Source organism: Callithrix jacchus, chromosome 6 (genome assembly GCF_049354715.1).
Source record: "Callithrix jacchus isolate 240 chromosome 6, calJac240_pri, whole genome shotgun sequence".
NCBI lineage: Eukaryota > Metazoa > Chordata > Mammalia > Primates > Cebidae > Callithrix > Callithrix jacchus.
In genome coordinates this window covers 33,778,895-33,804,899 of record NC_133507.1, presented here as the reverse complement: position 1 = coordinate 33,804,899, position 26,005 = coordinate 33,778,895, and the positions used below count along the sequence as shown (strand labels likewise).

The following is a 26,005-nucleotide window of genomic DNA, read 5'->3' as shown; positions in this document are numbered from 1 at the left end:
GGGTTCTAACAATTCTCTTGCTCAGTCTCCTGAGTAGCTGAGATTACAGGTACCTGCCATTGTGCCTGGCTAATTTTTGTATTTTTAGTAGAGATGGGGTTTCGCTGTGTTAGCGAGGCTGGTCTCAAACTCCCGACCTCAAGGGATCCGCCTACCTCGGCCTCCCAAAGTTCTGGGATTACAGGCACGAGCCACCATGCCTGGCCCTTATCTATCCCTTTTCAGGTCCAGTTGCTTCCTGGATCTGAGGCTTGCCACCTTCAAATAATTGTAGAATAATCTCAGGCTTTATCTCTTCAAATTTTTCTTTTTCTTCATTTCCCTATTATTCCCTCTTGGAATCTAGTTATGTTAGATCTTCTCAATCTCTCTTTCATGTCTCTCCCTCTTCGAAATATATTTTTAAATCTTTTTGGGTTGGATTATGTATAATTTCTTTGAATATTTCTCTTATTGCCTCAGTTATTTTTTGTGGCAACTTTTCTGCTGTCTATTGAGCTTTTAACTTCAATTACTATATAATTCATTTTCAGAAGTGTTATTTGTCTATCTGTTCCCCCTTCAAATCTGCCTGCTAATTTTTATAGTGCCTTGTTAATTTTTCACATTTGTAAGTCGCCTTTTTATTTCTTTAAACCCTTTAAACTTACTTCACATTCCATGTCTGATCTGAAGTCTTTGTCTGATTCTTCTTTTTCTTGGCTCTCTGTCATATTATATATTTCCTTGTGAGTTTTGAAATTTTTTTCACAATAAGTTGACCAATTTTGTTGAACTTTATCTGTGGGAATTTCCTGAAGCTTTAGTTGGGATTGACTTCCTTCATTTGAGCTCATTTCTTCTAGTTTTCAAGGGGCTCTGCCCATCTGGCATCACATTTTAAATTTAAAATTTATCCAATTTTATAATTGAGGGTTTTTGCTGCTTTGGGGTGCAAATCCACACAGGGACTGACTTACTCTCATAAAGCCTCAGGTGAGTTTCCCCCTCCAGCCACTGTTCCACACAGGAAGCTTCCATTGCAGACTCCTTCAATTCAGAGTCCACACTTAGGTTCTGCTAAGGTTTGAGTGTTTGTGTTCCCTCTTGAATTGCTCTGGAAATGTAATCTCCAACATAATAGTATGCAGAGGTGGGGCCCTGGGGAGATGATTAGTCTGAGGGCTCCCTCACTGTGGGTGGGACGATGGCCTTTAAAAAGGAGGCCTTCCACAGCATGTGACCCCCTTTGTCATTCTGTCCTTTTGGCTGTGTGAGGACACAGCATTTGTCCTCTCTGGAGGATGCGGAGAGACGGGGTCCTCACCAGACATCGCACCTGCTGCACCCTAATCTTAGACTTCCGAAACTCCAGAACTGTGAGAAATAAATTTCTATTTTATATACCTTGCTCCAGCTGTGGTGTGTTGCTTTAGCAGCAAGAATGAACTAAGACAGGCTTCCAGCTCTATGCCAATGTCCCCTTTCAGACGCCTCACCCTGGGACCCTGTGTCTCCTCTCCAAGCCCCTCTCAGTGGTTAGAGCTGGAAGTTTTGCAGATGCCCTTAGGCCAAAACTGGTACTGACATTCCAGGAATCCATCTTTGTGGATAAATAAATAATCTTTGGTCTTAATCAATAACTTATTCAAGGTACTTTTTCAATATTAAACCTTGTATGTAAACTATTTTCAAAAGAAGCATGGCTTAAGGTGTTTGCTACCATCGCTCAGAGGTGGGGGGATATGGACTCTCTTTTCCCACAATCTCTTCCCTCACCCACAGTCCACTCTCAGGAGCGGCACTACACTGAACAGATGTGGGCTACTGATACCGCATCCAGCGCTGTGTTCTACTGTGATCACTTCCTTTTGTCAGGGTTATTTTAAAATTTTAGTTTAGACTCAGCTGAACTATAGAAATCCAAGGGATACTTCTATCCCTTGGATCTTTAAGATTAAGAAGGGGTAGAGTCCCTTCAGTCAGGCCAAAAACCAAAACAACAACAAAAACCTCAGTCTTTTTTATACATGTGTAGAGGTATTTATCTTCGATCACTAGAGAAACACAAATTAAAAACATGTGAGGGGCAGGGATCAGTAGCTCATGTCTGTAATCCTAGCACTTTGGGAGGCCAAAGCAGGTGGATCACCTGAGGTCAGGAGTTTGAGACCAGCCTGGCCAACATGGTGAAAAACTCCGTCTCTACTAAAAATACAAAAATTAGCCTGGCATGGTGGCTGGCGCCTGTAATCTCAGCTACTCGGGAGGCTGAGGCAGGAGAATCACTTGAACCCGGGGGGTCAGAGGTTGCAGGGAGCCAGTATCATGCCACTTTGCTCCAGCCTGGGCAAAAACTGCTAAACTCCATCTCAAAAACAAATGAAAAACATGTGAGCTAGATACTGCTGCACACCTGCTAATACGTGTCTCTACATACCTAAGAAAAAGATTGAGGTTTTTGTTGTTTTGTTTTTGGCCTGGCTGTTCAAGGGATTCTTTCAAGTACAATAACTATCCATTCGATTTCCATAATGCTCTCTTTAATTATTCTAAAACCTGTGTTTGTTTTCACTTCTTCTTGCTCATTTTCTTTCAGTGTTCTCCTCCAGTGCTCTGTGGCATCACATTGGAGCCTGAGGCAATAGGAAAAAATTGATCCTGTCTTTATTTAAAAGTTTGACATTTTGTTCATCATGGATTTTTATTTTTAAGAATATCTCAATAAAACAGAGATGTCCAATCGTTTGGCTTCCCTGGGCCACACTAGAAGAAGAATTGTCTTGGGCTACAGGTCAAATACAGGGAACATCAGTACACAGTGCTGTACGGCACACTTCCTGTTCATATGGGAACTGTACATCAGTACACCGTGCTGTACGGCACACTTCCTGTTCATGTGGGAACTGAACATCAGTGCACCGTGCTGTACGGCACACTTCCTGTTCGTGTGGGAACTGTACATCAGTACACCGTGCTGTACGGCATACTTCCTGTTCGTGTGGGAACTGTACATCAGTACACCATGCTGTACGGCATACTTCCTGTTCGTGTGGGAACTAAACGTCAGTACACCGTGCTGTAGGGCATACTTTCTGTTCGTGTGGGAACTGTATATCATGCTGCCTATACAGCCTGCAGAACTGTGAGCCGACTAAGCTTCCTTTCTTTAAAATTTACCTTGTGTTCGGTATTTCTTTATAGCAGCTTGAAAACGAGCTAGTGCAAATGTAACAACAGCTTATGAGCTAAACAAAAAAATCACCAAAAAAATCTCATAATGTTTTAAGAAAGTTTATGCATTTGTATTGGGCTGCATGCAAAGCCATTCTGGGCAGCAGCTTGGACAAGCTTGCATTAAAATATGATTTGTCTTGATGACCGGGTGCCAGTGCCCCGCAGATTCCTCCTCACTTGCCTCCTCTCGTCCCCTGCTGTCCTCTTCCTTCCTCGCCAGGAATGGCAGAGTCCACTCTCTCACTGTGCAGCTTCCTGTTTAATTTTGTTTCCACAACTGTTTAACTCTTCTGCTTTCTTTAGGCACTGATGATTTATGCTCCTTTGCCTTTTGTTATTTTGCCGTAATTTCCACACACTCATGTTTTTCTGTTTTTGCTATTGTTTTACAGAAATTATTGCTTCACTGAACACTTTTTAGTTAGTTTGTTTGTTTCTCTCTCTCTCTCTTTCTTTCTTTCTTTTATTCTTACTTGCATGCCTGAAGTCAAAATCGAAATGTAAAATCTCGGTTTGCATTTGACCCAGGCCACCATTTTTCTGGCACAAGATCTCATCTGCTACTTGTTTGTTGTCATCGTGGTCATCACCCTCTTCTTTTCTCTTCTTCCTCTTCCTTCTCCTCCGTGGACTACTCTGAGTAGGGAGGGCCTAGAGTATAGTTTAAGAGACAAACCAAACCCACAGGAACTCATTCTCTTCTTCCCAACTGCTGCCTTCTGAGCTTGGCTAGGCTCTCTGGGCATTCAGGGCTTGTTTCACAAACCTTTCTGCCCATGTGATATGGTTTGGCTATGTCCCCACCAAAATCTCTCCTCAAATTGTAATCCGCACATTTGAGGGAGGGATCTGGTAGGAGATGACGGATCATGGGGGTGGTTTTCCCCATGGTGTTCTTGTGATAGTGGGTGTGTTCTCATGAGATCTGATGGTTTTAAAAAGTGTTTGGCAGTTCCCTGCTGCACTCTTCTCTCTCTTCTGCTGCCATGTGAGATGTGCCTTGCTTTCCCTTCACCTTCTGCCATGATTGTAAGCTTTCTGAGGCTTCCCTAGCCATGTGGAACTGTGAGTCCATTAAGCGTCTTTTCTTTCCAAATTACCCAGTCTCAGGTATTTCTTCATAGCAGTGTGAAAATGAACTAATATGCTGTGCATGGTCAAGATTCTTTTAGACTTGGAGGCCTGTGCTAATTTTCTTGGACAATGTGGGAGGCTTATAAGAGAAATTGGTCAGAACTTCCCTGTAGGATATGAAGAGGGGGAGCAAGGTTCACACTTTGTTGGTGGTTCTCCTGAGCCATGGAGTCCTTCAGAGAGTTAGAAGGGACAATTGCAAAGTCATCTGGTCTAGCAGCTACCCTACAAACTCACCTTTGAATTCACTCCTTTGAATCTGAAAGTAAATTAAGTCAGTTCTCTGTGGAATGGTGTAGTTTACAGGTGAACTGCACTATCTATGTTTGGCAGTTTTTTAAAGATAGCATTTTAATGAATTTGCTTATTTATCAACAAATAAAAATGTCTATATTTATCTTGTATGTGTTGTTTTGAATTATGTGTGTGTTGTAGAATGGCCAAGTCAAGCTAATTAACATGTGCATTGCTGATATGGTTTGGCTCTGTGTCCCCACCCAAACCTCATGTTGAGTTGTAATCCCCAGTGTTGGAGGTGGGGCCTCGTTGGAGGTGAGTGGATCACATGGGCGGATTCCATCCTCCTGGTGCTGTTCTTGTGACAGTGAGTTCTTTAGAGACCTGGTTGTTGAAAAGTGTGTTGCACCTCCCCCAGCCCTCTCTAGCTCCTACTCTGGCCATGTGACGTGTAGCTACCCTACAAACTCACCCCCTTCACCTTCCATCATGATCATAAGCTTCCTGAGGCCTCCCCAGAAGCCTAGCAGATGCCAGCATTATGCTTCCTGTATAGCCTGCAGTATCATGAGCAAATTAAGCCTCTTTTCTTTATGAATTATAAATTTCTGGCATGTCTTTTTTTTTTATTTTGAGATGGAGTTTTGCTCTGTCCCCCAGGCTGGAGTGCAATGGCGCAATCTTGGCTCACTGCAACCTCTGCCTCCTGAGTTCAAGTGATTCTCCTGCCTCAGCCTTTCTAGTAGCTGGAATTACAGGCATGTGTCACCAAGCCCGCTAATTTCTTTGTATTTTTAGTAGAGACGGGGTCTCATTGTGTTGACCAGGCTGGTCTTAAACTCCTGATTGCAGGTGATCCACCTGCCTCAGCCTTTCGAGTAACTGTAATTACAGGCATGTGTCACCATGTCCGCTAATTTTTTTGTATTTTTAGTAGAGACAGGGTCTCATCATGTTGGCCAGGCTGGTCTTAAACTCCTGATTGCAGGTGATCCCCCTGCTTCAGCCTCCCGAGTGCTGGGATTACAGGTGTGAATCACCGTGCCCAGCCTGGTATTTCTTTATAGCAATGTGAGAATGAACTAGTAAAACTACTTCACATACTTGTCATTTTCTGTGGTCAGTAGTGTTTGTCCTCCTCTTTCCCACACCCCCTTTTGTAGTGATGGCTTTGCATAGCAGCTTTGCTGGCTTCCTTCTGATTCAGCTCCTCTGGAAGCAGCTGTTGGCAGGAGGTTCTGTGGAAAGTAGTCTGGGGCTATTCTCACATGTGGCATGAGGCCACTGCGTTTATCTTTTTCAATCCTCAGCTTTAGATCTGCACCCAAAGGCAGCTCACGCAGCTTATTACAGGCCTTCCTCCTGCCCTGCTGCAACTCACAGGCTTTTCCTGACAAATGTGGCTTTTCTGCATGACCTGGCACAGCCCATCACCTTCTCTCCCAAGCATACCAGTCCTGGGAAGACCCAGCTTGTCCTTTGCTCCTGGTTTCTGTTGGCCCCCATTGGTTTGTCATTTAAGATGTACCTTCACCTTAAGAAACATGTTCTGCTGGCTGTCTCTGAGCTCCAAAGCTGGGAGGTTCTGCCAAGTCCCTGCTGTCTCTTGGTTAGCGTGCCTGCACCTGGCAGTCTTCCCTTCTATTCTGTGGCTCTGAATTTTAAATGCCTCTTCATTTTATCAAATGTATCATCTTTGTCTCTGTTCCTCTTCTTCCTGGTTCTTTTGGGTGCCTTTTTAGAAGAGAAATGGGAAACACTCCAGCATTTTAGAAGTAGAGGCTTTACAAAGGGTTTTGAGCAGGAAATGACCTGTGCACTGTTTGGCCTTTCTGGCTGAAGTCTGAAGGAGGAAACACAGGGAGAACTGAATCCAGTTGCTTCAATTTTCTCATTTGCATGATGAGGAAACAATAGTACCTAATTTTTAGGGTCATTGTGAAAACCAAGTAAGGTCATAGGTGCACAGGTATGGCAGGTAGTAAGTGCTCATTAGCAGGAGAGTGGATCGCTAGGACAGCCTCATGAGGCACACCATCTCATCACTGCCTTCACTTGAGGGATGAGGAATCTGAGTCCTGGTGCTGAATAATTTGCACAAAGTGATGCAGCTTGTTCTCAGTGGAGGAGATAGAGAGCCCAACCCTTCCACCACTGCACCCCACACCACCGTGTGTTCACTACACAGCTGCTGGAGAATTGGGCCGGCTGTGTGGAGGATGGGCAGGCAACCTTGGTGGTACCCCCAGAACTCAGATTCTGGACACTTAGGCCTGGGTCACCGGTCAGATTTGTAACCAGATTTACAGACTTTTTTTCCATAGAGCAGACTGAGCTGCCCACCCTGTGAGAGATTTACCCACATTGCATGAGTTCATAAGGAGGAAGAAACAGAGGGATGGACTCTGGGTAAATCCATCCCTGCCCCAGCAGACAGCTCCATGTGTCTTTGGGTATTAGGAATGAGGTATCTTTTACAACTTTCATTTTTCTAAATCAGTGCTGCATTCTTATTACAATAATGTCAGTATCACTGATGAGCTCAGTAGCGTACCGGGATCATGTTTCTTTCCTTGTACTTTTTATTTTTTCTGGAGTTGCTTCTTTTTTTTTTTTTTTGAGACGGAGTTTTGCTCTTGTTACCCAGGCTGGAGTGCATTGGCGCAATCTCGGCTCACTACAACCTCCACCTCCTGGGTTCAGGCAATTCTCCTGCCTCAGCCTCCTGAGTAGCTGGGATTACAGGCATGCACCACCTTGCCCAGCTAACTTGGAGTTGCTTCTTTTTGTTTGTTAGCTTTCCATGTATCTGTGACTGCTCAGACTCTTCAATGACTGTGTAAATAAACTATATTTCTCACACGGTCAAATGCATTCCTCATGGATCAGCTTGGTTCACTTCTTTCTGGGTATCTACCCCGTGGCGGTCCCTCTCCTACTCCTGTGGGACGTGCAACACCGCCCCAGTCCAAGGATTTCTCTTCACCACCACCTGGGGGAGTCTGACTCCTTTCCTGGACTGGGTCATTTTCCTACTCCTTCACCAATTCACTGGTTTTGCTGTAATCTGTACTCTAGTAGCTTCCATAGGTAAATTTTTGGAGACTTTGTATGTCTAAGATAATTTTATTCTACTTTTGCATTTGACTGAGTGCTAAATTCTAGGCTGGGAATATCTTTCCCTCAGAACTAAAAAGGCATTGATCCTCTTTCTTCCATAAAAAAAAAAAAATTTCTGTCATCTATTTGCTCCATTTCTCTCTGGAAACTTTTAGCATTATTCCTGCTGTTCTGAAATGCGCTGGTAATATAACTTGGTGGGATTTTTTTTTTCATTTATTATTCTGAAAATTAAGTGAGCTCTTTAAATCTAAAAACTAAACTTTGAGAATTTTCTTTGAATATTTTTGTAATTTCCTCCTTCTGAAACTCCTAGTATTTATATGTTGGATTTCCTGGATTGATCTTTTAATTTTATTATTTTCTCTACTTCCTGATAGATTTTCTCAAATTCATGTTCCTATTCTATTTGAGCTTTTCATTTCTCATGCATCATTTTTTATTTGTAAGAGCTCCTGGCAGGTGTTAGGAGTGTTTTGGGGCCCCGGTTGTTCCTTTTCTCAGAGCTCCTCCTCCTGGAATCTCGAATTCCCTATTTTCCATCATTTCCTTTGTATAGATTCCAGTTTCCTTTTGTTCTGGCATTGCCTTTTTCCTCTGCGTTCTGTCCTCTCCTGCGTTTGCTTTGATCTGTGCATTTCATTTTGGAGGCTTCCCCCACAGATGGCCTCTGCTGGTGGATATGCAGCCTATTGCACACTCTGAAGAGTCTGGGCCCAGTCAGCTTCTCTGGAGACAGATCCTTGGGTGCCTGCCCTTTGGGGTGAAGCCTCAGCTCCTGGCAGCCTGGAGAGAGAATTGGGCCTTGGCCTCACTCCTGCCCCAGCTGAACCTCTCAGGAAGGGCAGTGGGCCTGCTGCTCCCCCTTAGGCTGCCCCAGGCTAAGTGCTGGCCTGCTGACCTCAGGAGAAAAAACAGACCACTCAGTCAGCTGAGTGCAATAGATTCTGCAAGAGCACATCACTGTCTCAAGTGTCCTTTGACTCCCCAGCCATGGCACCTCTGGGGCAATACCAGACACCGTCTTATCTCAACCCGTGTTTGATCAAGCTCACAGCCATCTGCTGCTCCGTAGGGCTCTGGCGACAGGACAGCCCTGGGGGGTTGTCAGAGAAGTACAAGGAGCTCTCTGAGGACTTCAGCCTCTTCCTTGACTGAGGACTTCCTGGAGCCAGTCAAGGAAGGCACTGTTTCTCCCATCTCTGCACCCTCCAAGGAAACACCCTTTTCCCTGGAAGGGATCCTGGGCCCCTGACACAGGTGCTGATGCTGATACCGAGGCAGAGGGGGAGCCCTGTCCTGTGCTGAGGAGTCACTGGGTGGGGGCATGGGCAGGCAGTCCTTCCTGCAGGGTTGTCCAGCGCTGAGGAGTCAGCGGGTGGGGGCATGCGCAGGCAGTCCTTCCTGCAGGGTTGTCCAGAGCTGAGGAGTCACTGGGTGGGGGCATGGGCAGGCAGTCCTTCCTGCAGGGTTGTCCAGTGCTGAGGAGTCAGCGGGTGGGGGCATGTGCAGGCAGTCCTTCCTGCAGGGTTGTCCAGTGCTGAGGAGTCAGCGGGTGGGGGCATGTGCAGGCAGTCCTTCCTGCAGGGTTGTCCAGTGCTGAGGAGTCAGCAGGTGGGGGCATGGGCAGGCAGTCCTTCCTGCAGGGTTGTCCAGTGCTGAGGAGTCAGCGGGTGGGGGCATGGGCAGGCAGTCCTTCCTGCAGGGTTGCTTGCTGCAGCCTTGCCTCTTGCCTGATTAGCTTTAAGGATTCCGATGGGCATACAGTTCCAAGAGTGTGGAGGGACCCTTTTGACTTGTGAGATTATGAACCCAAGTTTCAAGGTTCCAAAGTTTTGCTGCAGTGTGGATGAAAAAGGCAATCTTCCTCTGATATTCTCATAAATCCAATCTTTAAGTGTCAGATTGTAAAGAGTTGATTGTCTTCAGTCACTGAACCATAAAAAGCTTTCTTTACCTGGTGAAAATACACTGTGGCATAATAATCTGCTGTTATAATATCAGCCCTCTTGCATGGGAAAGGTTTTATACAACCAGAACACATGCACTGAAAATGGCAGTTAAATGAAATCCTTCTCTACATGTTTCAGTGGCCCATGAGGTAGCCAAATGTACCTGAAGCTTTGATTGTATTCCCAGGAATATGGGTTTGGCAAACCAAATATTGATCATAAACCATTTTAGCAACTTGTAAGCCACCACACCAATGTATGTTTAATTTGGAGCATTTTATTTTTTCCATAGTAAGTCATGGAATGCAGAACTTTTAATAACCAAAGCTTTAAGGACTCAGGAAGGATGAGGCAGCTGTCCTGGCTCTCCATGAGTCCATGCTTAACACTGGACTTACGTCCTCTTGAATAGAGTTGTTTCTCCAATTTAGGTGCATAACACTGATAACTGATGGGTTACCACAGGTACTTTGACTTAGATAATGTGGTTCATTTAAAATGTATATCTCAACCATGTTAGTATTGGCTCATGTAGTGTAAAAACCTGGCAAAGGGCTAGGCGCAGTGGCTCATGCCTATAATCCCAGCACTTTGGGAGGCTGAGGTGGGTGGATCATGAGGTCAAGAGATCGAGACCATCCTGGTCAACACGGTGAAACCCCGTCTCTACTAAAAATACAAAAATTAGCTGGGCATGGTGGTGCCTGCCTATAGTCCCAGCTACTCAGGAGGCTAAGGCAGGAGAATTGCCTGAACTCAGGAGGCAGAAGTTGTGGTGAGCCGAGATCGCGCCATTGCACTCCAGCCTGGGTAACAAGAGCAAAACTCCATCTCAAAACAAAAACAAAAACAAAAAAAAACTGGCAAAGTATTTTCTTGATATTCAATTAATTTTTTGTTCTACTTAACAGTTTTATAAACCAGTCAGTCTTTTCATTAAAGTTCCAGGAACTCTTACCCAGTCAAAATCACAATTCTAAAGTTATTGGAAACCTGTATGTGAGAGTACTTTTCAGGGTTCTTTCCAGCCTTATATGAACCTCCTAAAAGATGCCATATATTCTAGGATTTGTGTGTTTGTGAAGTTTTCAGAAACTGCATCAGAATTAAGCAGTAAGCTTAATGACTTTAAATAGTCACAGTTAAAGACACAATTGACAAGGAAATTTCGTTATTTCTGTGGTCTACAATAACAACATAGTAACCATAATTATGATCGATAGCGTATCCTCAGGCATATTAGAATTTTTGTAAATCCCACAGAATTTCGGAACATGTATTAACATTCACTAAAATATAACCTGAAGAAAGTTAAACATTATTCCTTGTGTCGACTGTGTGGGGAATGGCTTCTCTCCTGAAGTGGCATCTTATACAGATGACCCAATGGTGCCAAGAGTTTTATCCGTACATGAGACTACATTTTCAGAGATTGATTGTGCTTCCTCCTCAGATGTTTTCTATTCAAGAGGTGAAGCATTGGGATATTTGGACTCGCAGAACAGTGGTCTTGGTTTTCCTCTTTCACCTCTGCTTACATGGGGTTTCTCAGAAAGTAGAGTCCCAAATAAAATGTGTGTGCTGTATGTTTTGAAGAACACGTTCCAGGGAAGCAGGAGAAAAGGAGAATGAGTCAGAGAAGCAAGGAAAGTGCCGGGAACTGTCCCCCACAGAGCCGGGCGGCTGGTGGTGCGACGTGCATGCCGCGTGTAAGCTCCCATTGCACCTTTCCCTTTTCTGAAAGACCCATCAACTGCTGCATCTCACAGGAGAAGAATTGATCTGCTGACTAAGGTCCATCCTCCCATGGAACATTAACATCTCCATCTCTCCAGGCTGCACAGGCACCGAGCCAGTGGCTCCTCTGCCCCCATGTCTCTCACAAAGCAGCTTGTAGCCCGCTGGGGATTGGGGACAGTGGCTAGGCTGTGTCTCCTACAGCCGTCTCTGAAACTGCCTGGCCAGCTTGTGCCGCCCTCTCATTCTGTCCAGTAATAGATGAGGCTACCCTGCATTGATTTGGAAACACAATGTCATTTCTTCCCTGAGGGCGAAGAGACAAATCCAGCCAGCCACAGAGCCCGGGTCATGAAATGGAAAGCCATGGTCTCTGAAGAGAATTGACAAGGGGCCAGTTTAAAAAAGCAAAACCAGGCTGGGCACAGTGGCTCACACTGGGAATTCCAGCACTTTGAGAGGCTGAGGCTGGCAGATCTTCTATGCTCCAAAGTTTGAGACCATACTGGGCAACACAGGGAGACCCCCATCTCTACCTAAAATAATAAAAAAAGACTTTAGTGGGGCATGGTGCATGCCTGTGGTCCCAGCTACTCAGGAGCCTGAGGTGGGAGGATCATTTGAGCCCAGGAGGTCAAAGCTGCAGTGAGCCATGATTATGCCACTGCACTCCAGCCTGGGCCACAGAGCAAGACCCTGTTGCAAATAAATAAAAATAAATAAATAAATAAATACATAAATAGGCCCAGAACGGTGGCTCACACCTGTAATCCCAGCACTTTGGGAGGCAGAGGCAGGAAGATCACCTGAGGTCAGGAATTCAACACTAGCCTTGCCAGTATGGTGAAACCCTGTCTTTACTATAAATACAAAAATTAGCCAGGGACAGTGGTAGATATCTGTAATCCCAGCTACTTCAGAGGCTGACACAGGAGAATCACTTGAACCAGGGATGAGGAGGAGGAGGATGCAGTGAGTCCAGATCACACCACTGCACTCCAGTCTGGGTGACAGAGTGAGACTCTGCCTCAAAATAATAATAAATAAATAAGTAAATAAGTTGAAGAAAGCAGCAAAACCAAAAAGAAATATAATCCCTCGAGTTTTAGCTGATCCCAAGGTTGCAGATATTAATCATCTCCCTCCACTGCCACCTATTCTAGATGCTTTCAGCCTAGCAGGTGGGCGTGGCCCAGAGCTTCAGCCCTGAGGGATCTGAGACCTTAGTTTCCCCACCCAGCATCTCAGTCTTCCTGTGTTTCTCCATTTCATGTGTGATTTGTAAACACGTAGTTGGACTTCGTATTTTTTTATCCAGTCTGAAAATATTTTTTAATTGAAGTGTTTCATTCATTTTCATTTACTGCAATGACTGTTACCTTATTCTCACGTGTATTTCAAGCCCTAAGGATACTCTTACTGCTGTACAGACAGTCAGTGTATTTACTACTTACTTTTCCTTTACGGTTTCCTTGTTCCTTTCTGTGCTCCATGCATCCTCAAGGGCACTTTGTTCAAGACGACATTTTTGTTCATTACCTGTTCAGGTTTGTTGAACAATGTTGCTGTTTTTTAAAAAACGAAATCTGCTTTATTCCACTTTTAGTTTTTGAGGATGTTTTCCTCAGGTATAAGGTTCGAGGTTCGCAGTCTTTTTCTTCTTTCAGAGCTTTGAGATCGTATTTCACTTTTTCCTGGATTCCATTATTTCTCAGATATGTCAGTCTTCTTTTTGCTCCTCTTAAGGTAATGTGTCCTTTTTCCCTCTAGTTACTTTTATATTTTGTCTATCCATTATTTTCAGCAGTTTTAGTATAATGTGTAGTTCTCCTTGTATTTATCCCCTTTGGTGTTCACAGGGTTTCTTTTATCTGTGGTTTGATGTCTTTCATTGATTTTGAAAATTCTTGCTTAGTGTTTCTTTAGATATGGCTTCTCTCCCAATCTCTTACTTCTGGGATTCCAGATATAGATATATTCCAGCTTCTTTTTTTGCCATATCCCATATCTCTCCTGTGTCCTTTCTCCATTTGCCATCCTTCTCTCTCACTGTGCCTCAGTCTGAACTCTACTGTCCACTGGGACAGGCTGCTGTCATTTACCTGACATCTTGCATGGCCTCCCTCCTCAGACACGCCACTGAGAGCCTGGGATGTTTGAAAGTCTTCTCCCTGGCGGCAGGACTTGACTCCAGCTTCTGTTTCCCCTGCACCATGTTCTCAACAGCTTCCCATCAGCTCCTTTCCTTCCAGTGGTTGATTTTTTTGCTTAGTTTCTTCGAGTTCAGCCCTGCCACTGCATACCTTGAAGAGAATGCACATGCAGGCTTTGGGGTTCTCCTCTCCGTGGCTCCCCTCTGTCTGTGCTGTTGACACTTCTCTCCTCAACCCAGTTATGCTGTTCTGCTGTGCTTGAGCTCTTTCCCTGTGGGCCATGGAATAACTTCCAGGGGAAGAGCCAGACTAAATTTGGAATGCAACTTATGAGTTTCCTTTCATTCAAGATTTGAGCCCCTTCTCTCAGGCTGCTTTGGCTGCTCTCTGCAATGCATACAATGGGTTTTTCCAGCTTTTATCAATTGGATGGTGTGAGGAGATCTGGAGAGGCTGAGCCATTGCTGCCTGAATCAGAAAGCCTCTGCTCCGTTTTTCGCACTCAACAGTCTGTATTGGTGATTTTTTTGGTATAAGCTTCGGTTATTTAATGGCTGTATTATATTCCATTTTATGGATGTAATGTTTGAACAAATCTCTTTTGGAGGGAAACAGGCTATTTCCAAGTATTCTGCTATGGTGAATATCCATGAACATATTTAGTTTGTACACGTGCAATGGGAGTTGTAGGATAAAGACCTCAGAGTGGAATTCCTGGGTCACATGAGTGGGTCACTCGTGCAGTGGAGTGTTCCTGCATATTGTATTCAGTGCCAGACTGCCTGAACTTGAATTCCGGTTCTACTGTTTATTACATCTGCGGTCCTGGGGAAGACACTAAACCTCTGTGTGCCTCAGTTTCCTAATCTGTAAAATCTATTGCATAGGATCATTATTGTACATATTTAAAATATTGTTAGTTATTGCAAATTGCCTCCCCTATGGGTTTAACCAATTGACATTCACACAAGCTGGGCTTATCACACTTGTCAATGGAAAGTATTATTAAATTTACTGAGTCTTTACCAAACCCAGAGGTGAGAAATGGCATGTCTATGTGGCCTTCTTTTCCGTGTCTGTTGTATGAGTGAGGCCAATCATTTATGAGCCCTGCCCATTTCCCTTTATGAAGACATGTGGACTGAGGGTGTGTTCTTTGACAATTTTAATTGGCTTATTCATCTTAAACTTATTGACTTTATATTTTTTTGAAAACTGGCCCTTTGGGATATCAGTAGCAAATATTTTGTCACAATTTTTGATTTGTCTTTTTACTTCACTTATGGCATTTTTCCCTTCTACAGAATTCTCTAGTATTCTATGGGGAAATTAATTAATATTTCCCTATAACATGTCTGCATTCTACTGAGAAACCTTCCATACTGTAAGAATATAACAACTTCTAGCTTTTTATGATTGTATTTTCAGGTTTAAATATTTCATTAACCTGGAATTGTCTTTGTCTGGATGGTCTCCTGGGTGTTCTGACATGATTGATTAAAAAATCCATCATTTCCCACTGCTATGGAATGCTGTCCGTTTAGCTATGTATCTCTTAATTCTATTAGTCAGGTGCCAGCCAGAAAAACAAAACCACACTATTGTTTTAACAGAAAGAAGTGGACATAGGGAATTGTTCTAACGTGTTTAAATGGGTGGGAGGGGACCCTGAGAGAGTAAAGCAGACGCAATACCATAGAAAGCAGCTCTTCCCCAAGCACTGTGGGACAATATGAAGAAGCTGGAGTAACCAGAGCCAGAGAAAGGGGCACTCTCTGGTGGGTGCTGCCACAGTGACAGGGAACCTGGAAGGGTGGAAGCTGGAACCAGCGGTTCCTTCTGAGGGGAAAGGTTGCTGTCGGGTGATACAGGCAGAAACAGGCAAAACAGGGAGGCCTTGTGTCTCTGCCCCTCCAGCTGGTCTCTCATGACCCTTATTGGCAAAGCCTAACCGGAGGGCAGTTGGTCAAGCAGGGTTTGCGGAGCCTAACCCCAGTGCCACCAGGGAGGAGAAGAGAGAGTGGGCTTTCTGCTGAAGACCACAGCTTGATACCTGCATGCCCTATATTCTGGAGAGATTTCTGAGCATCCTGTTCTGTCCTGCGTAGCACCCCGTGGTTGTTGCTGGCAGGCCCAGTGCCTTCTCGTTACTCTTCCAGGATATTCCTTGTGATCCTTCTTCATTCATTTATTTTTTTGTAGAAGCAATATTGCTTCAGGTATAGATTGGGATTCTGTTAAATGTATAAGTTGCTAGAGAGAATTGTTTATCATGTAGAACCACCAGGACAAGGGTTCACATGAGTTTAGGTCTTCTTTTGCTATTATTTAAACCTTATTATTTCAACGTGAAGTGACTCTGCCTCTTTCTATACCAAATTTTGTATAAATCCAAGTTCTTAGTCACAAACAACAATCCAACCCTGGCTGGTTTAACTGCAGGAAAGGTGCACTGAGAGATCCAGTGTAGGTCTCAGAGTCAATGCAGTGCCATCCTTGTTGACCACATGGGCGGGTTCAGAGGGGCTCTGCTGTCTGAGGGGGATGGTGTTGCAGCGACCACGATGGCTGTCCCAGCTCTGGCATCACTGGCTCCTGGTTCCAGGTCTGGGGTAGGGCATCTCACTGGCCATATATCAGGAGAGCTGGGACCTCTGTTGTTCTAGTAGCCACAGATGGCAGCCACAGGCCATGGAGCCCTCAGATGGGAGAGAAACCCTCTGTCAATGGATGACTTACAACTGGACCAATAACAGTTGCCCAAGAAATGCTCGCTCACATTATCCCGAGCTGGCTCCTGAGCAGGACAGAAACGGGGTGATTCTGGGGATGATCACAGTGCCACCATGCCAAAGCAGCTCACTGCTGGCTTTAAGCTGGTGAGACACATGGCCAGGAGCTGGCAGGCTGGCCTCTTCATGAGCAGCCCATGACCTTGGGCACGTTCTGTCCCTCCCGGGTCTGATTTTCTCCTCTGCACAGGAAAGAGGGAAGTGGGAGGGCTGGCGGGAGGCTATAGGCTATGTGGTTTAATTATTTTATTTGGTTCGTATCATACATGAAATGCTATATATAAACTCTTATGCAATTTTAAATATAACAAAGGAACAGATGCCATACACCCATCACCCTGCTGAAGAAATATACGAACCACAGTTTAGAACTCTTCATTGTCCTCCCCACCACATATCAATAGTCATTTTACTGAATTTTGCATTTATTATTATCTTTTTGTCTCTTTTAAATATTTTCCCACTATTTTAGCCTGCTCTGGCTGCTGTAACAAAATACCACATACTGGGTGGCTTCAATGACGGAAGTGTACTTTCTCCAAGTGCTGGAGGCTTCAGAAGTCTGAGATCGAGTGCAGGCAGCACTAGCTCCCAGCAAAGCCTCTCTTCCCAGCTTGCGATCTCTCTCTTTTTTGAGACAGTCTCACTGTTGCCCACCTTGGAGTGCAGTGGCCCGATCTAGGCTCACTGCTACCTCCATCTCCCAAGTTCAAGCCATTCTCAACCTCCCAAGTAGCTGGGATTACAGGCACACACAACCATGCCCAGCTAATTTTTGTATTTTTAGTAGAGACGGGGTTTCACCAGGTTGACCAGGCTGGTCTTGAACTCCTGACCTTGTGATCCACCTGCCTCGGCCTCCCAAAGTGCCGGGATTACAGGCTTGAGCCACCATGCCTGGCCTCTCTCTTCTTCTTTAAAGGCCATGAATACTATCAGATTAGGACCCCACTCTCATGACCTCTTTTAACTTAATTAACTTCCTAAAGGCCCTATCTCCAAATACAGTCATATTAGCGTGTATTCTTCTGGGACTTGCCTTTTTCCAAAAACCACATGCCTATGAGATTCATCCATATTGATGTGTACAACCGTTTATTTTTCAATGCTGTATAGTATTCTATTGTATGACTATTCCATATTCATTGACCCATTCTTTAATTGATGGTTATTTGGGTTGTTTGTCATTTTCAGCTAATAGTGGTTCTGTGAACATGGAGTAAATGAACAAGGATTTCTCTAGGGAATATGCGTGGGAATGTAATTGCTGAAGTAAGGACATCCTCAACTTTGCTGTTTTTGTGGTTGAAGATTTTGACAACATCCTTAGTATTTCCCTTCCCTGTACCCTTGTCCCTTGCCATGTGGCCTTGGAACTCCCTTTATGTGGAGATAGAGTCTACTTTTTCTTCCACAAGCCTAATGCTGTGCTATGCTGTGTGACGCTTTGTCGAGCAGAGTGCAGCAAAGTCATGGCACGCTTTTGAGCTTCTGGAATGTCTGCTGTCTTGGAAACCTATGAATGAGCCTGGTTAACCTGCTGGCAGTGGCAACACTGGGATGCAGAGAACAGTGTCCAAGCCAAGACCACTGGATGAGTTTCTTGTTGCTGCTGTAATAAAATACCAAAAATCTATGGTTTGAAAGAATACAAATATATTATTTTGTAGTTTTAAAGATCAGAGGTTAAAAATGAGTGTTACTGAGTTAAAATCAGTGCAGGCAGGACTGCGTCCTTCCAGAGGCTCAAGGGGAGAATCCACCTCCTTGCCTTTTCTGGAGGCTGCTCACATTCTTAGGGTGGTGGCCTCTTCTTCATGTTCAAAGTCAGCTGCCATCTCTCCTGGTCTCTGACCTGGCTGCTGTCATCATCGCATCTCTCTCCCATCCCCCTTGCCTCCTTCTCTCCCTTGCAAGGGCCCTTGTGCTTGCGTTGTTCACCCGATAGTCCAAGATAACCCTCCTTTCAGGATCCTTCACTCAGTCATGTCTGCAAAGCCCCTGTGGGGCACAGTCAGAGCTAACACATACCTGCTGTTCTTTTTAAAGTTTCTTCATTTGATTCTAGCTCATTAATTTTGAGCTTTTTTCATTTTGGGTAGAACATATATGAGTGTACATTTGCCTCTAAATATTGCTGGCTGCATCTCATACATTTCGATGTGTATTATTTTTATCATCATCCAGTTCTAAACAATTTTCTGATTTCTGCTTTTAATTAGTCTTTGATCTATGAATTGCCTAGAAGTGTGATTTTTACATTTTCAAGCATATTTTATTCAATTACCTTTTGGTTACTTATTTCTAAGTTAATTACACTGGACCCAGATGATATAGTCTAAATAGGAATCCAGTCTTTGAAATTTACTTAGATTTGCTTTATGGGGTAGCATGTGGTCAATTTTCTTAATAATGCCAGGCATGCTTATATGTATTATGCATTTTCCAGTTGTCAAGTGCCATATTTTAAATTTATTCTCTAGGTCAAGCTTGTCAATTGTGTTGCTCAAAATTCAATATCCTTGTTTGTTTTGTCTGTTTGCTCTACCAATTAGGGAGAGAGCACTCTTAAACTTCTCTATGAAAGTCGATTTGTTAATTTCCCCTCAACATTTTGTCAATATTTGCTTTGTAAATTTTCACTCTTATGACATGTGTTAATTTTAACCCCTTTGATAAATTGGAACTTTTTATGTAGCCACCCTTTTTACTCTAGTAAGGCTGCTTGGCTTTAAAGTCAGCGTTGTCTCTTCTCTTGGCTTTCATTTAGTGAGTAATCTTTTCTATCTTTTTTTTTTTTTTTTTTTGAGACCGAGTCTCTCTCTGTTGCCCAGACTGGAGTGCAGTGGCACCATCTCAACTCACTGCAACCTCCACATCTTGGGTTCAAGCAATTCTCCTGCCTCAGCCTCCTGAATATCTGGGATTACATGCACATGCCTGGCTAATTTTGTATTTTTAGTAGAGCCAGGATTTCACCATATTGGCTAGGCTGGTCTCAAACTCCCGACCTCAGGTGATCCTCCCACCTTGGCCTCCCAAAGTGCTGGGATTACAGGCGTAAGCCTCCACGCCTGTCCTGAATTAAGTTTTAGTTGGAGGATCCATGAAAGGCTTTCTATCTTTTTCTATACTTCCAATTGATAGTTTTACTTCCACCCACTATCCTTGTTTGTTTAGCTTAATCTTTTATAAATAACATACACCCAATTTAAAAGTAAATGGACAATATTGTTTCCCCACCATCAAATTTTAGTCATTTAAATTTATTGTGTTAGTACATTTATAATAGTTGTTTGGATTCTATAATATTATTTTATGCTTTCTATTTGTCCTGACTTTTCTATTTATTGTTTCTTGCCTGATTTTGGATGAGTTACTGTTTCTCTCATTTTATCTGTTTCTTAGATTACTTAGAGAGTTATTCTCTTGCTGTCTAGTCTGTTACTGGTTACTTCAAACATTTTAACTTGCATGCCTAACAAAGCCTTAGATTAATATTTCTACTTTCCTCCTGAAGACTGCTAGACTTTAGAATGCTTTAAGTATAACTACACCTTTCCCACACATATGCCACTGTTATATAATCCTCTTTTTTCCCATTTTTTCTAAACCCTCAAACTAGACATTTTGATTGCTTCTATGTAGTCAACTAGACAATGGTGATTTCTATTTCTGTGCATAGTCTCCAGTACTTTCTCTATTTCTTCATACATCTCAAATCTTCCACCTGGAATAATTTTTCTTCTCCCACAAATACATCCCTTGAAGTTTTCTTAATGTGTATTGCTAGGAATACTGTCTTTAGTTTTTGTGTTCTATCAAGGTCTGGAAAGTCTGATTTTCTGTATATAAAATTCTAGGAAGACAGTTCTTTTCTCAGTACATTGGCAACATTATTCCAGTTGCCCAGGCTTCCATTGGTTTTGTTTGGTTTTTGAGATGGAGTCTCGCTCGGTCGCCCAGGCTGGAGTGCAGTGGTATGATCTTGGCTCACTACAACCTCCGCCTCCTGGGTTCAGGCAATTCTCCTGCCTCAGCCTCCTGAGTACCTGACAGGCACGTGCCACCACTCCCGACTATTTTTTCTTTTTTTTTGTATTTTTAGTAGAGACGGGGTTTTACCATATTGGTTAGGCTGGTTTCTTCCATTGTTTTTTGAGAAGTCAGCTGTGAGCTTAATTGCTATTCTTTTGTCTCTTATCTCTGCCTGCTTTAAATATCTCATCTTTGTATTTAGCTGTCTGCAGTTTCACGTGATGTGGTTTGATGTGGGTCACTTATCTAATTTGTAATTGGTTAGGTTTCTCGGATCTAAGATTTGATATCTTTCAACAATTCTAAAAAACAATCAGCTATTATCTTTTTAAATATTTCCCCTCCTACATTTTCTGTATTATATTCCGAAATTAGATGTGTTAGTCTTTTCCATTCCAACCTCAAAGTCTTTTAATCCCTCTTTTATATGGTTGTCTCTTTGTCCCTCTGGCTGCATTTCTGGTAATTTATCTAGATCTGTCTCACAATTTGCAAAGTCTCTCTCCAGTCATGTCTAACACGCTGTTCAATCCATATTAAATTCACCTCATACTTCTAATTTTTACTTCAAGAAGTTCTATTTAGATATTTTCCAAATTTTCTTGGTTATTTAAAAAAATTATTATGCCTGCTCATATTTTCATGTCATTGTTAATGTCTTAAAACATCTTGAACATTTTTATATTAACCCAGTGTTGGTAATTGAAGGATCTGTAGTATGATGCAGCTGTCTTCTTACTCTCATTCATGGTGCCTTATCTCCCTGTGTGGTTTTGTGAGATTTAACCATGTGCAACTCCATTATTTGAGGTTCTTCGACTCTGGAAATTCTCTGCAGCCTAAGCGGAAGCTGAGATCATCTGGTAGAACCATACCAACTAGAGACTGAGGTATTTTGACCACTAATATAATTTGAAGGCTAATTCTAAAACCATCTGAAGAGTGGCTTCTACTTAACAATTCTTGAGGAATTTTCTTCTTCTTCTACATGGCACCAAGGTCAAGGCAGGCAAATCCCCTTGCTGCTCCCTTCTGTGAGGTTAGGTTATCATTTACCTTTATTCTGAGAGTGTAACCCTTGCACACTCCGGCTTTATAGTGATATCTCCATGACACTCTCCACTGTTGGCAGATCCTTGGCTTCCTCTCCTCCCTCCTGTATCCTGAGTAGCGGCCTAAATAGAGCTCATGGTCCCAGGATCCAGCAGCTCTGCATGTTCACCTCCCTGGTTCCAGCTGTCAGCAACATTTTGGCTGCTGTGTGTTGGTCAGCAAGATGCAACCACAGTGGCCATGGAGCATGTGCAGCCAGCCTTTGGAGGGACGTAGATCAAGGCTTCAGTTAGACCAGAGCCTGCATGATTGCCTTTACTTACTTCCATTTCCAAGTAGGATTTCAGTGTCATGATAAGAGAGCTTTCTCTACTTAAAAACGGTCAAAATGGGCCAGGTACAATGGCTCATCCCTGTAATCCCAGCACTTTGGGAGGCCAAGGCGGACAAATCATGAGGTCAGGAGATCAAGACCATCCTGGCCAACGTAGTGAAACCTTGTCTCTACTAAAAATACAAAAAAATTAGCCAGGTGTGGCGGCATGCACCTGTAGCCCCAGCTACTCAGGAGACTGAGACAGAATTGCTTGAACCCAGGAGGCGAAGGTTGCAGTGAGCTGAGATCGCACCACTGCACTCCAGTCTAGTGACAGAGTGTCTCAAAAAAAAAAAAAAAAAAAAAACCAAAGAAACAACAACAACAAAACTGTTAGAATGGTGAAAACCATCAGTCAAGATTCTCTGAAAAGGCCCAATTCCACAATTATATTTTGCTGTTCTACGAAGTTAGCCATAATTGGCCGCTGCTGCATTCAACATATAATTTTTAACCTCAGCATGCCAGACTGTCAACTCAAGAACTCTAAGAAATGGTAAAGATGGCCTGGTTCCTCCTGGATGGAAAGTGGCCCCGGACCATGCCCAGCAGCTGCCGGTAGCAGAGCATGTACAGGTATGGGAGCATGGCACGGGGAAGCATCATGAGTACCTCACTGTTGGCTGCCAGGAGCCATGTGTGAGTCCCGGCACCAATGTGGTGGTACCTGGTCAGCACCATGTCCAGGAAGAACACCACCCCTGTGCTCACGTACAATGTGATCAGCACTGAGTGGATCAGCAGGGTGCCCCTGGCCCGGGAATAGCCCTGCCCCCAGATGCCTGAAGTCTTGGTCTCTGCATAGATCTTCCAGAAGCAGTAGGCAATGAGAGCTGTGCAGAGGAAGAGAACGCACAGAATGGAGGTGTAGGTAACAATGACCAGGGGGCCACATCCTTGCTGGGTGCCCATGCTCAGCGGCAGAATGCATGAGGCTCCTTGCTCCTCCAGCTGGGCATCCTGCCACTTACCGAGCCAAAGAAGGAATGAGGGGAAGCAGCAGGACACCAGCCAGATGAGGGCCACTGACTTCCAGGCAGCCCCATGGGACATGAAGGAGAGGTAGTGCAGAGGATGAGTAACTGCCAAGTAGGTGTGCAGCACAGTGGCCATGAAGGACAGGATGGTGCTAGTGCAGGCGGTGAAGACAGCGTCAGTGAGAATCCCACAGGCCGTATGGCCCAGCTCCCAGCCACCCAGGCTGCTGGAGGAGATGAGCATGTGGAGGAGAATGTAGGCCAGGTCTGAGAGTAGGATGTTGGCCAGCAGCAGGTAGTGGGGCTCCTGCCTCAGCCGTTGGTTCTGCAGGATGGTCACCAGCAGCAGGGGGCTCACAGCCAGTGTGGCTGCAGCCAGCAGGCTGGAGGGAAGGAAGAGCCAGTGCAGCATGGAGCTGGGCATGCTGAGGTCCCCCAGGCCCAAGGAGGTGTTGCTGGCTGCTTGGGGCATGCAGGGTGTCTTGCTGATGAGTTGGACCAGGGCTGGCCAGACTGTAGTGCCCACAGGGCAAGGTGCCAGCTCATCCCCCATGCTTCCTGGTAGGAATGGCTGGCTTTGTCACAGGTTATTGGTTCTGCACCTGCCCAGAGTGTTGGTTTGCCCCACAGGGGTCCTGATGGCGCCGCTTCTCTGTAGAGATGCCAGGCTCTGGCAGGCCTTAGGAATGACTGCTTAATAAAGATTAAAAAAAAAAGTGAATTCCAACTCACACCTGGCTTCCGACATTCACATCTCTGCAACTGTGGGGCTGCATGTGCGCGGGCAGACACAACAGATCATCTCACTGCCACCGCCCTGACCTCTTCAGAAGCATCCCCCATTTCAATGGCCCTCAAACCTGTCTGCTTGGCTCACAAGGAGTATGCAGTGGATGCTCACCACACTGGATTATATCCAGAGTGGCCCTGCCAGAAAGGAAGGAGCAGCTGTCTGGAACTAGGATCACTGGGCTGTAAACGTGTTCTGACCTCTGTGGAGCTACAGGCTCAGTAAATTGGACCAGGCTGGAGGGGCCTGGACACACTCACATTTCCTCACAGAGCCCTGGGTGTGGCCTCCAGCTCAGCGTGACCCTGTGCATGCATGTGAGTGTGTCTCCTACACCCCTCCCACCATGTGAGAGTGTTCCGTGCCCCTAAAACGTCAGCTGACTTGTAGAGTGCTGTATAATGGAAGCGTCCTTTCCTCTGGGGAGGAGAAGGCCTGGGAGGCAGAGACCTCACAGGAGCTAGTGGGGAGGAGCAGAAGGCAAGCTCCCCAGGCACGGCTTGTCGGGGGTGTAGATGGTGGGGTGAGCTCAGGCAGAGCCAGTGGCCAGGGCGGCTGGTGGTGTTCGGGGATCCAGTTCAGGTGGATCCCCCACTCTCAAGGCGCTGGCTGCGTGGCCTTGAAAAGTTTTGCTCCAATTTCCTTCTCTGTGAAACACGAGTGCCATCCACACTGACCTCATGGAAATGTTGCGGAAGCCCAGAGGTGAAGGACTCAGCACAGTGCATAGCCTGAGGTAGATGCTGAGTCAGTGTTAGGTCTCCCACTTACAGCATCCTCCTAGGCTTGGTCCCCTCTGCCCATAGATCCCCTGCCATCATTGCAATACCGGCTGCGCTTGGCTGCTGGCAGCCTGAAAGCCCTGTCCAACACCCACCGCCGGCCTGGCCGACTGCTCCGGAAGGCAGGAGCCACGTGGGAACAGGCAGGATATTTTTAGGGTCAGAGGGAGGCAGAAATCTCAGATGCTGGGGGTGAGACCATGTCCACTGCTGCCCGGGGACCATGTTAGTCACAGCCCGAGACCACGTCCACAGCAGCCCAGGGACCACGCCTAGAACAACCCCGGACCACGCCCTTCGCAGACCTGGACCAAGCCCATCTCACCCCGGGGACCACGCCCATCACAGTTCCTGACAACGTCCCCTGCAGGCCGGGGAAAGGCCCGCCACGGACCCAGACCACCCGTGCCGCAGCCAGGGACCACGCCTAGAACCGCCCCAGACCGCTCTCCGCAGCCAGGGACCACGCCCATCTCAGCCCGGGGACTACACCAGCTCCAGGCCGGGGCCATGCCCGCCGCAGCCCGGACCCGGGTTTTCCTCTGAGGGTCTGTTACAGCAGCTGCCGGGAGCAGCAGCGCCTGCGCCCTCATGGCCAATTACGGTACAGAAGTTAAGGGTGTTTCTGAGAAAGCCCATCTCCTCTTCCAGAGAAACCGCGATGCCACAGGGCGGACTCCGCCTCCCTGCCCCAGCTACCCTGGCCTGCACTCCCTATGGGCCCCTTGCACTTTAATTGGTCCCAGGCCCGGAGAGGGAGCGCAGCCCTTCTTCGCAGGCCACGCCCTCTGGGCGGGCGCCCTGTGTGCTGCAGGGCTTTGAGCCAAGGCCAAGGCTCTCTCTGCTGTCCAGCCCAGCAGAACGACCCTCGCAGGCCTTTGGCGTCTTAGAATGTAGATTCTCTGGGGGAGGGAAACTCGTGAAATGACAACCCCTCAGTAAAAATGTAGCTGTGAGCGAAATCGTTCTTATGGCCAGTGGAAAGAAACAACTTCATGTGGAAAGTGCTAACTCCCGTGGTTGTAAGAGATGCAAAAAAAAAAAAAAAAAAGAAAGAAAGAAAGAAGGAAAGGGGATACTGAACCTGCCTCCTGCTGAGAATCATCTTAAGACTTAAATAGCCCATAAAACAATCTCAGAGCACCTCAAGGATGCTGCCCCGATGGGAGCATCAGTTTGGTCTCACTTGCCGAGGTCTCCTATCTGGGCTGCCCCCCTGGGAAAATGCAGACAGAGGCCCTACAGAGTGCAGGCCAGGACAGGGAGGCGGGGTCCGTCTTACGGCATCGTGGTTTTCTCCTGAAGGGAAGATGAGCTTTCTCAGAACCACCCTTAGTTTCTGTACTGTAATCAACCCCAGAGGTGGGATCACCGAGACCTGGTTAGAACTCCACAGCCTTTAACTGCCCTGCCCCGTTCCTGTAATCGTGGGTCAGGACAGGCCTGCTGGCCGTGGGTGCAGACGCAGGGTGGGTGTATAGCACAGGCTGGTGAATCTGAACATAAATTTGGAAGTCGAATCTCAGCCATCCGTTGCACTTCAAGAGCCTGAAGATGCTGGAGTGTCCCTCCTCTCTAGGAAGCTGGAGGTAAACTGAGGCTGTAGGCGTGACTAATGCAAACATGTTCAAACCGCAGAACGGACATG

At 45.5% G+C, this 26,005-nt stretch overlaps 1 protein-coding gene across 1 annotated transcript; it reads right to left on the bottom strand.

Moving 5' to 3' along the window:
- Positions 1–22,152: 22,152 nt before the first annotated feature.
- GPR148 (G protein-coupled receptor 148) lies at positions 22,153–25,418 on the bottom strand. The gene has a single exon (XM_078329082.1). The coding sequence runs from the start codon at positions 23,336–23,338 to the stop codon at positions 22,295–22,297; it is 1,044 nt and encodes a 347-aa protein (XP_078185208.1). The 5' UTR covers positions 23,339–25,418; the 3' UTR covers positions 22,153–22,294.
- Positions 25,419–26,005: the final 587 nt, after the last annotated feature.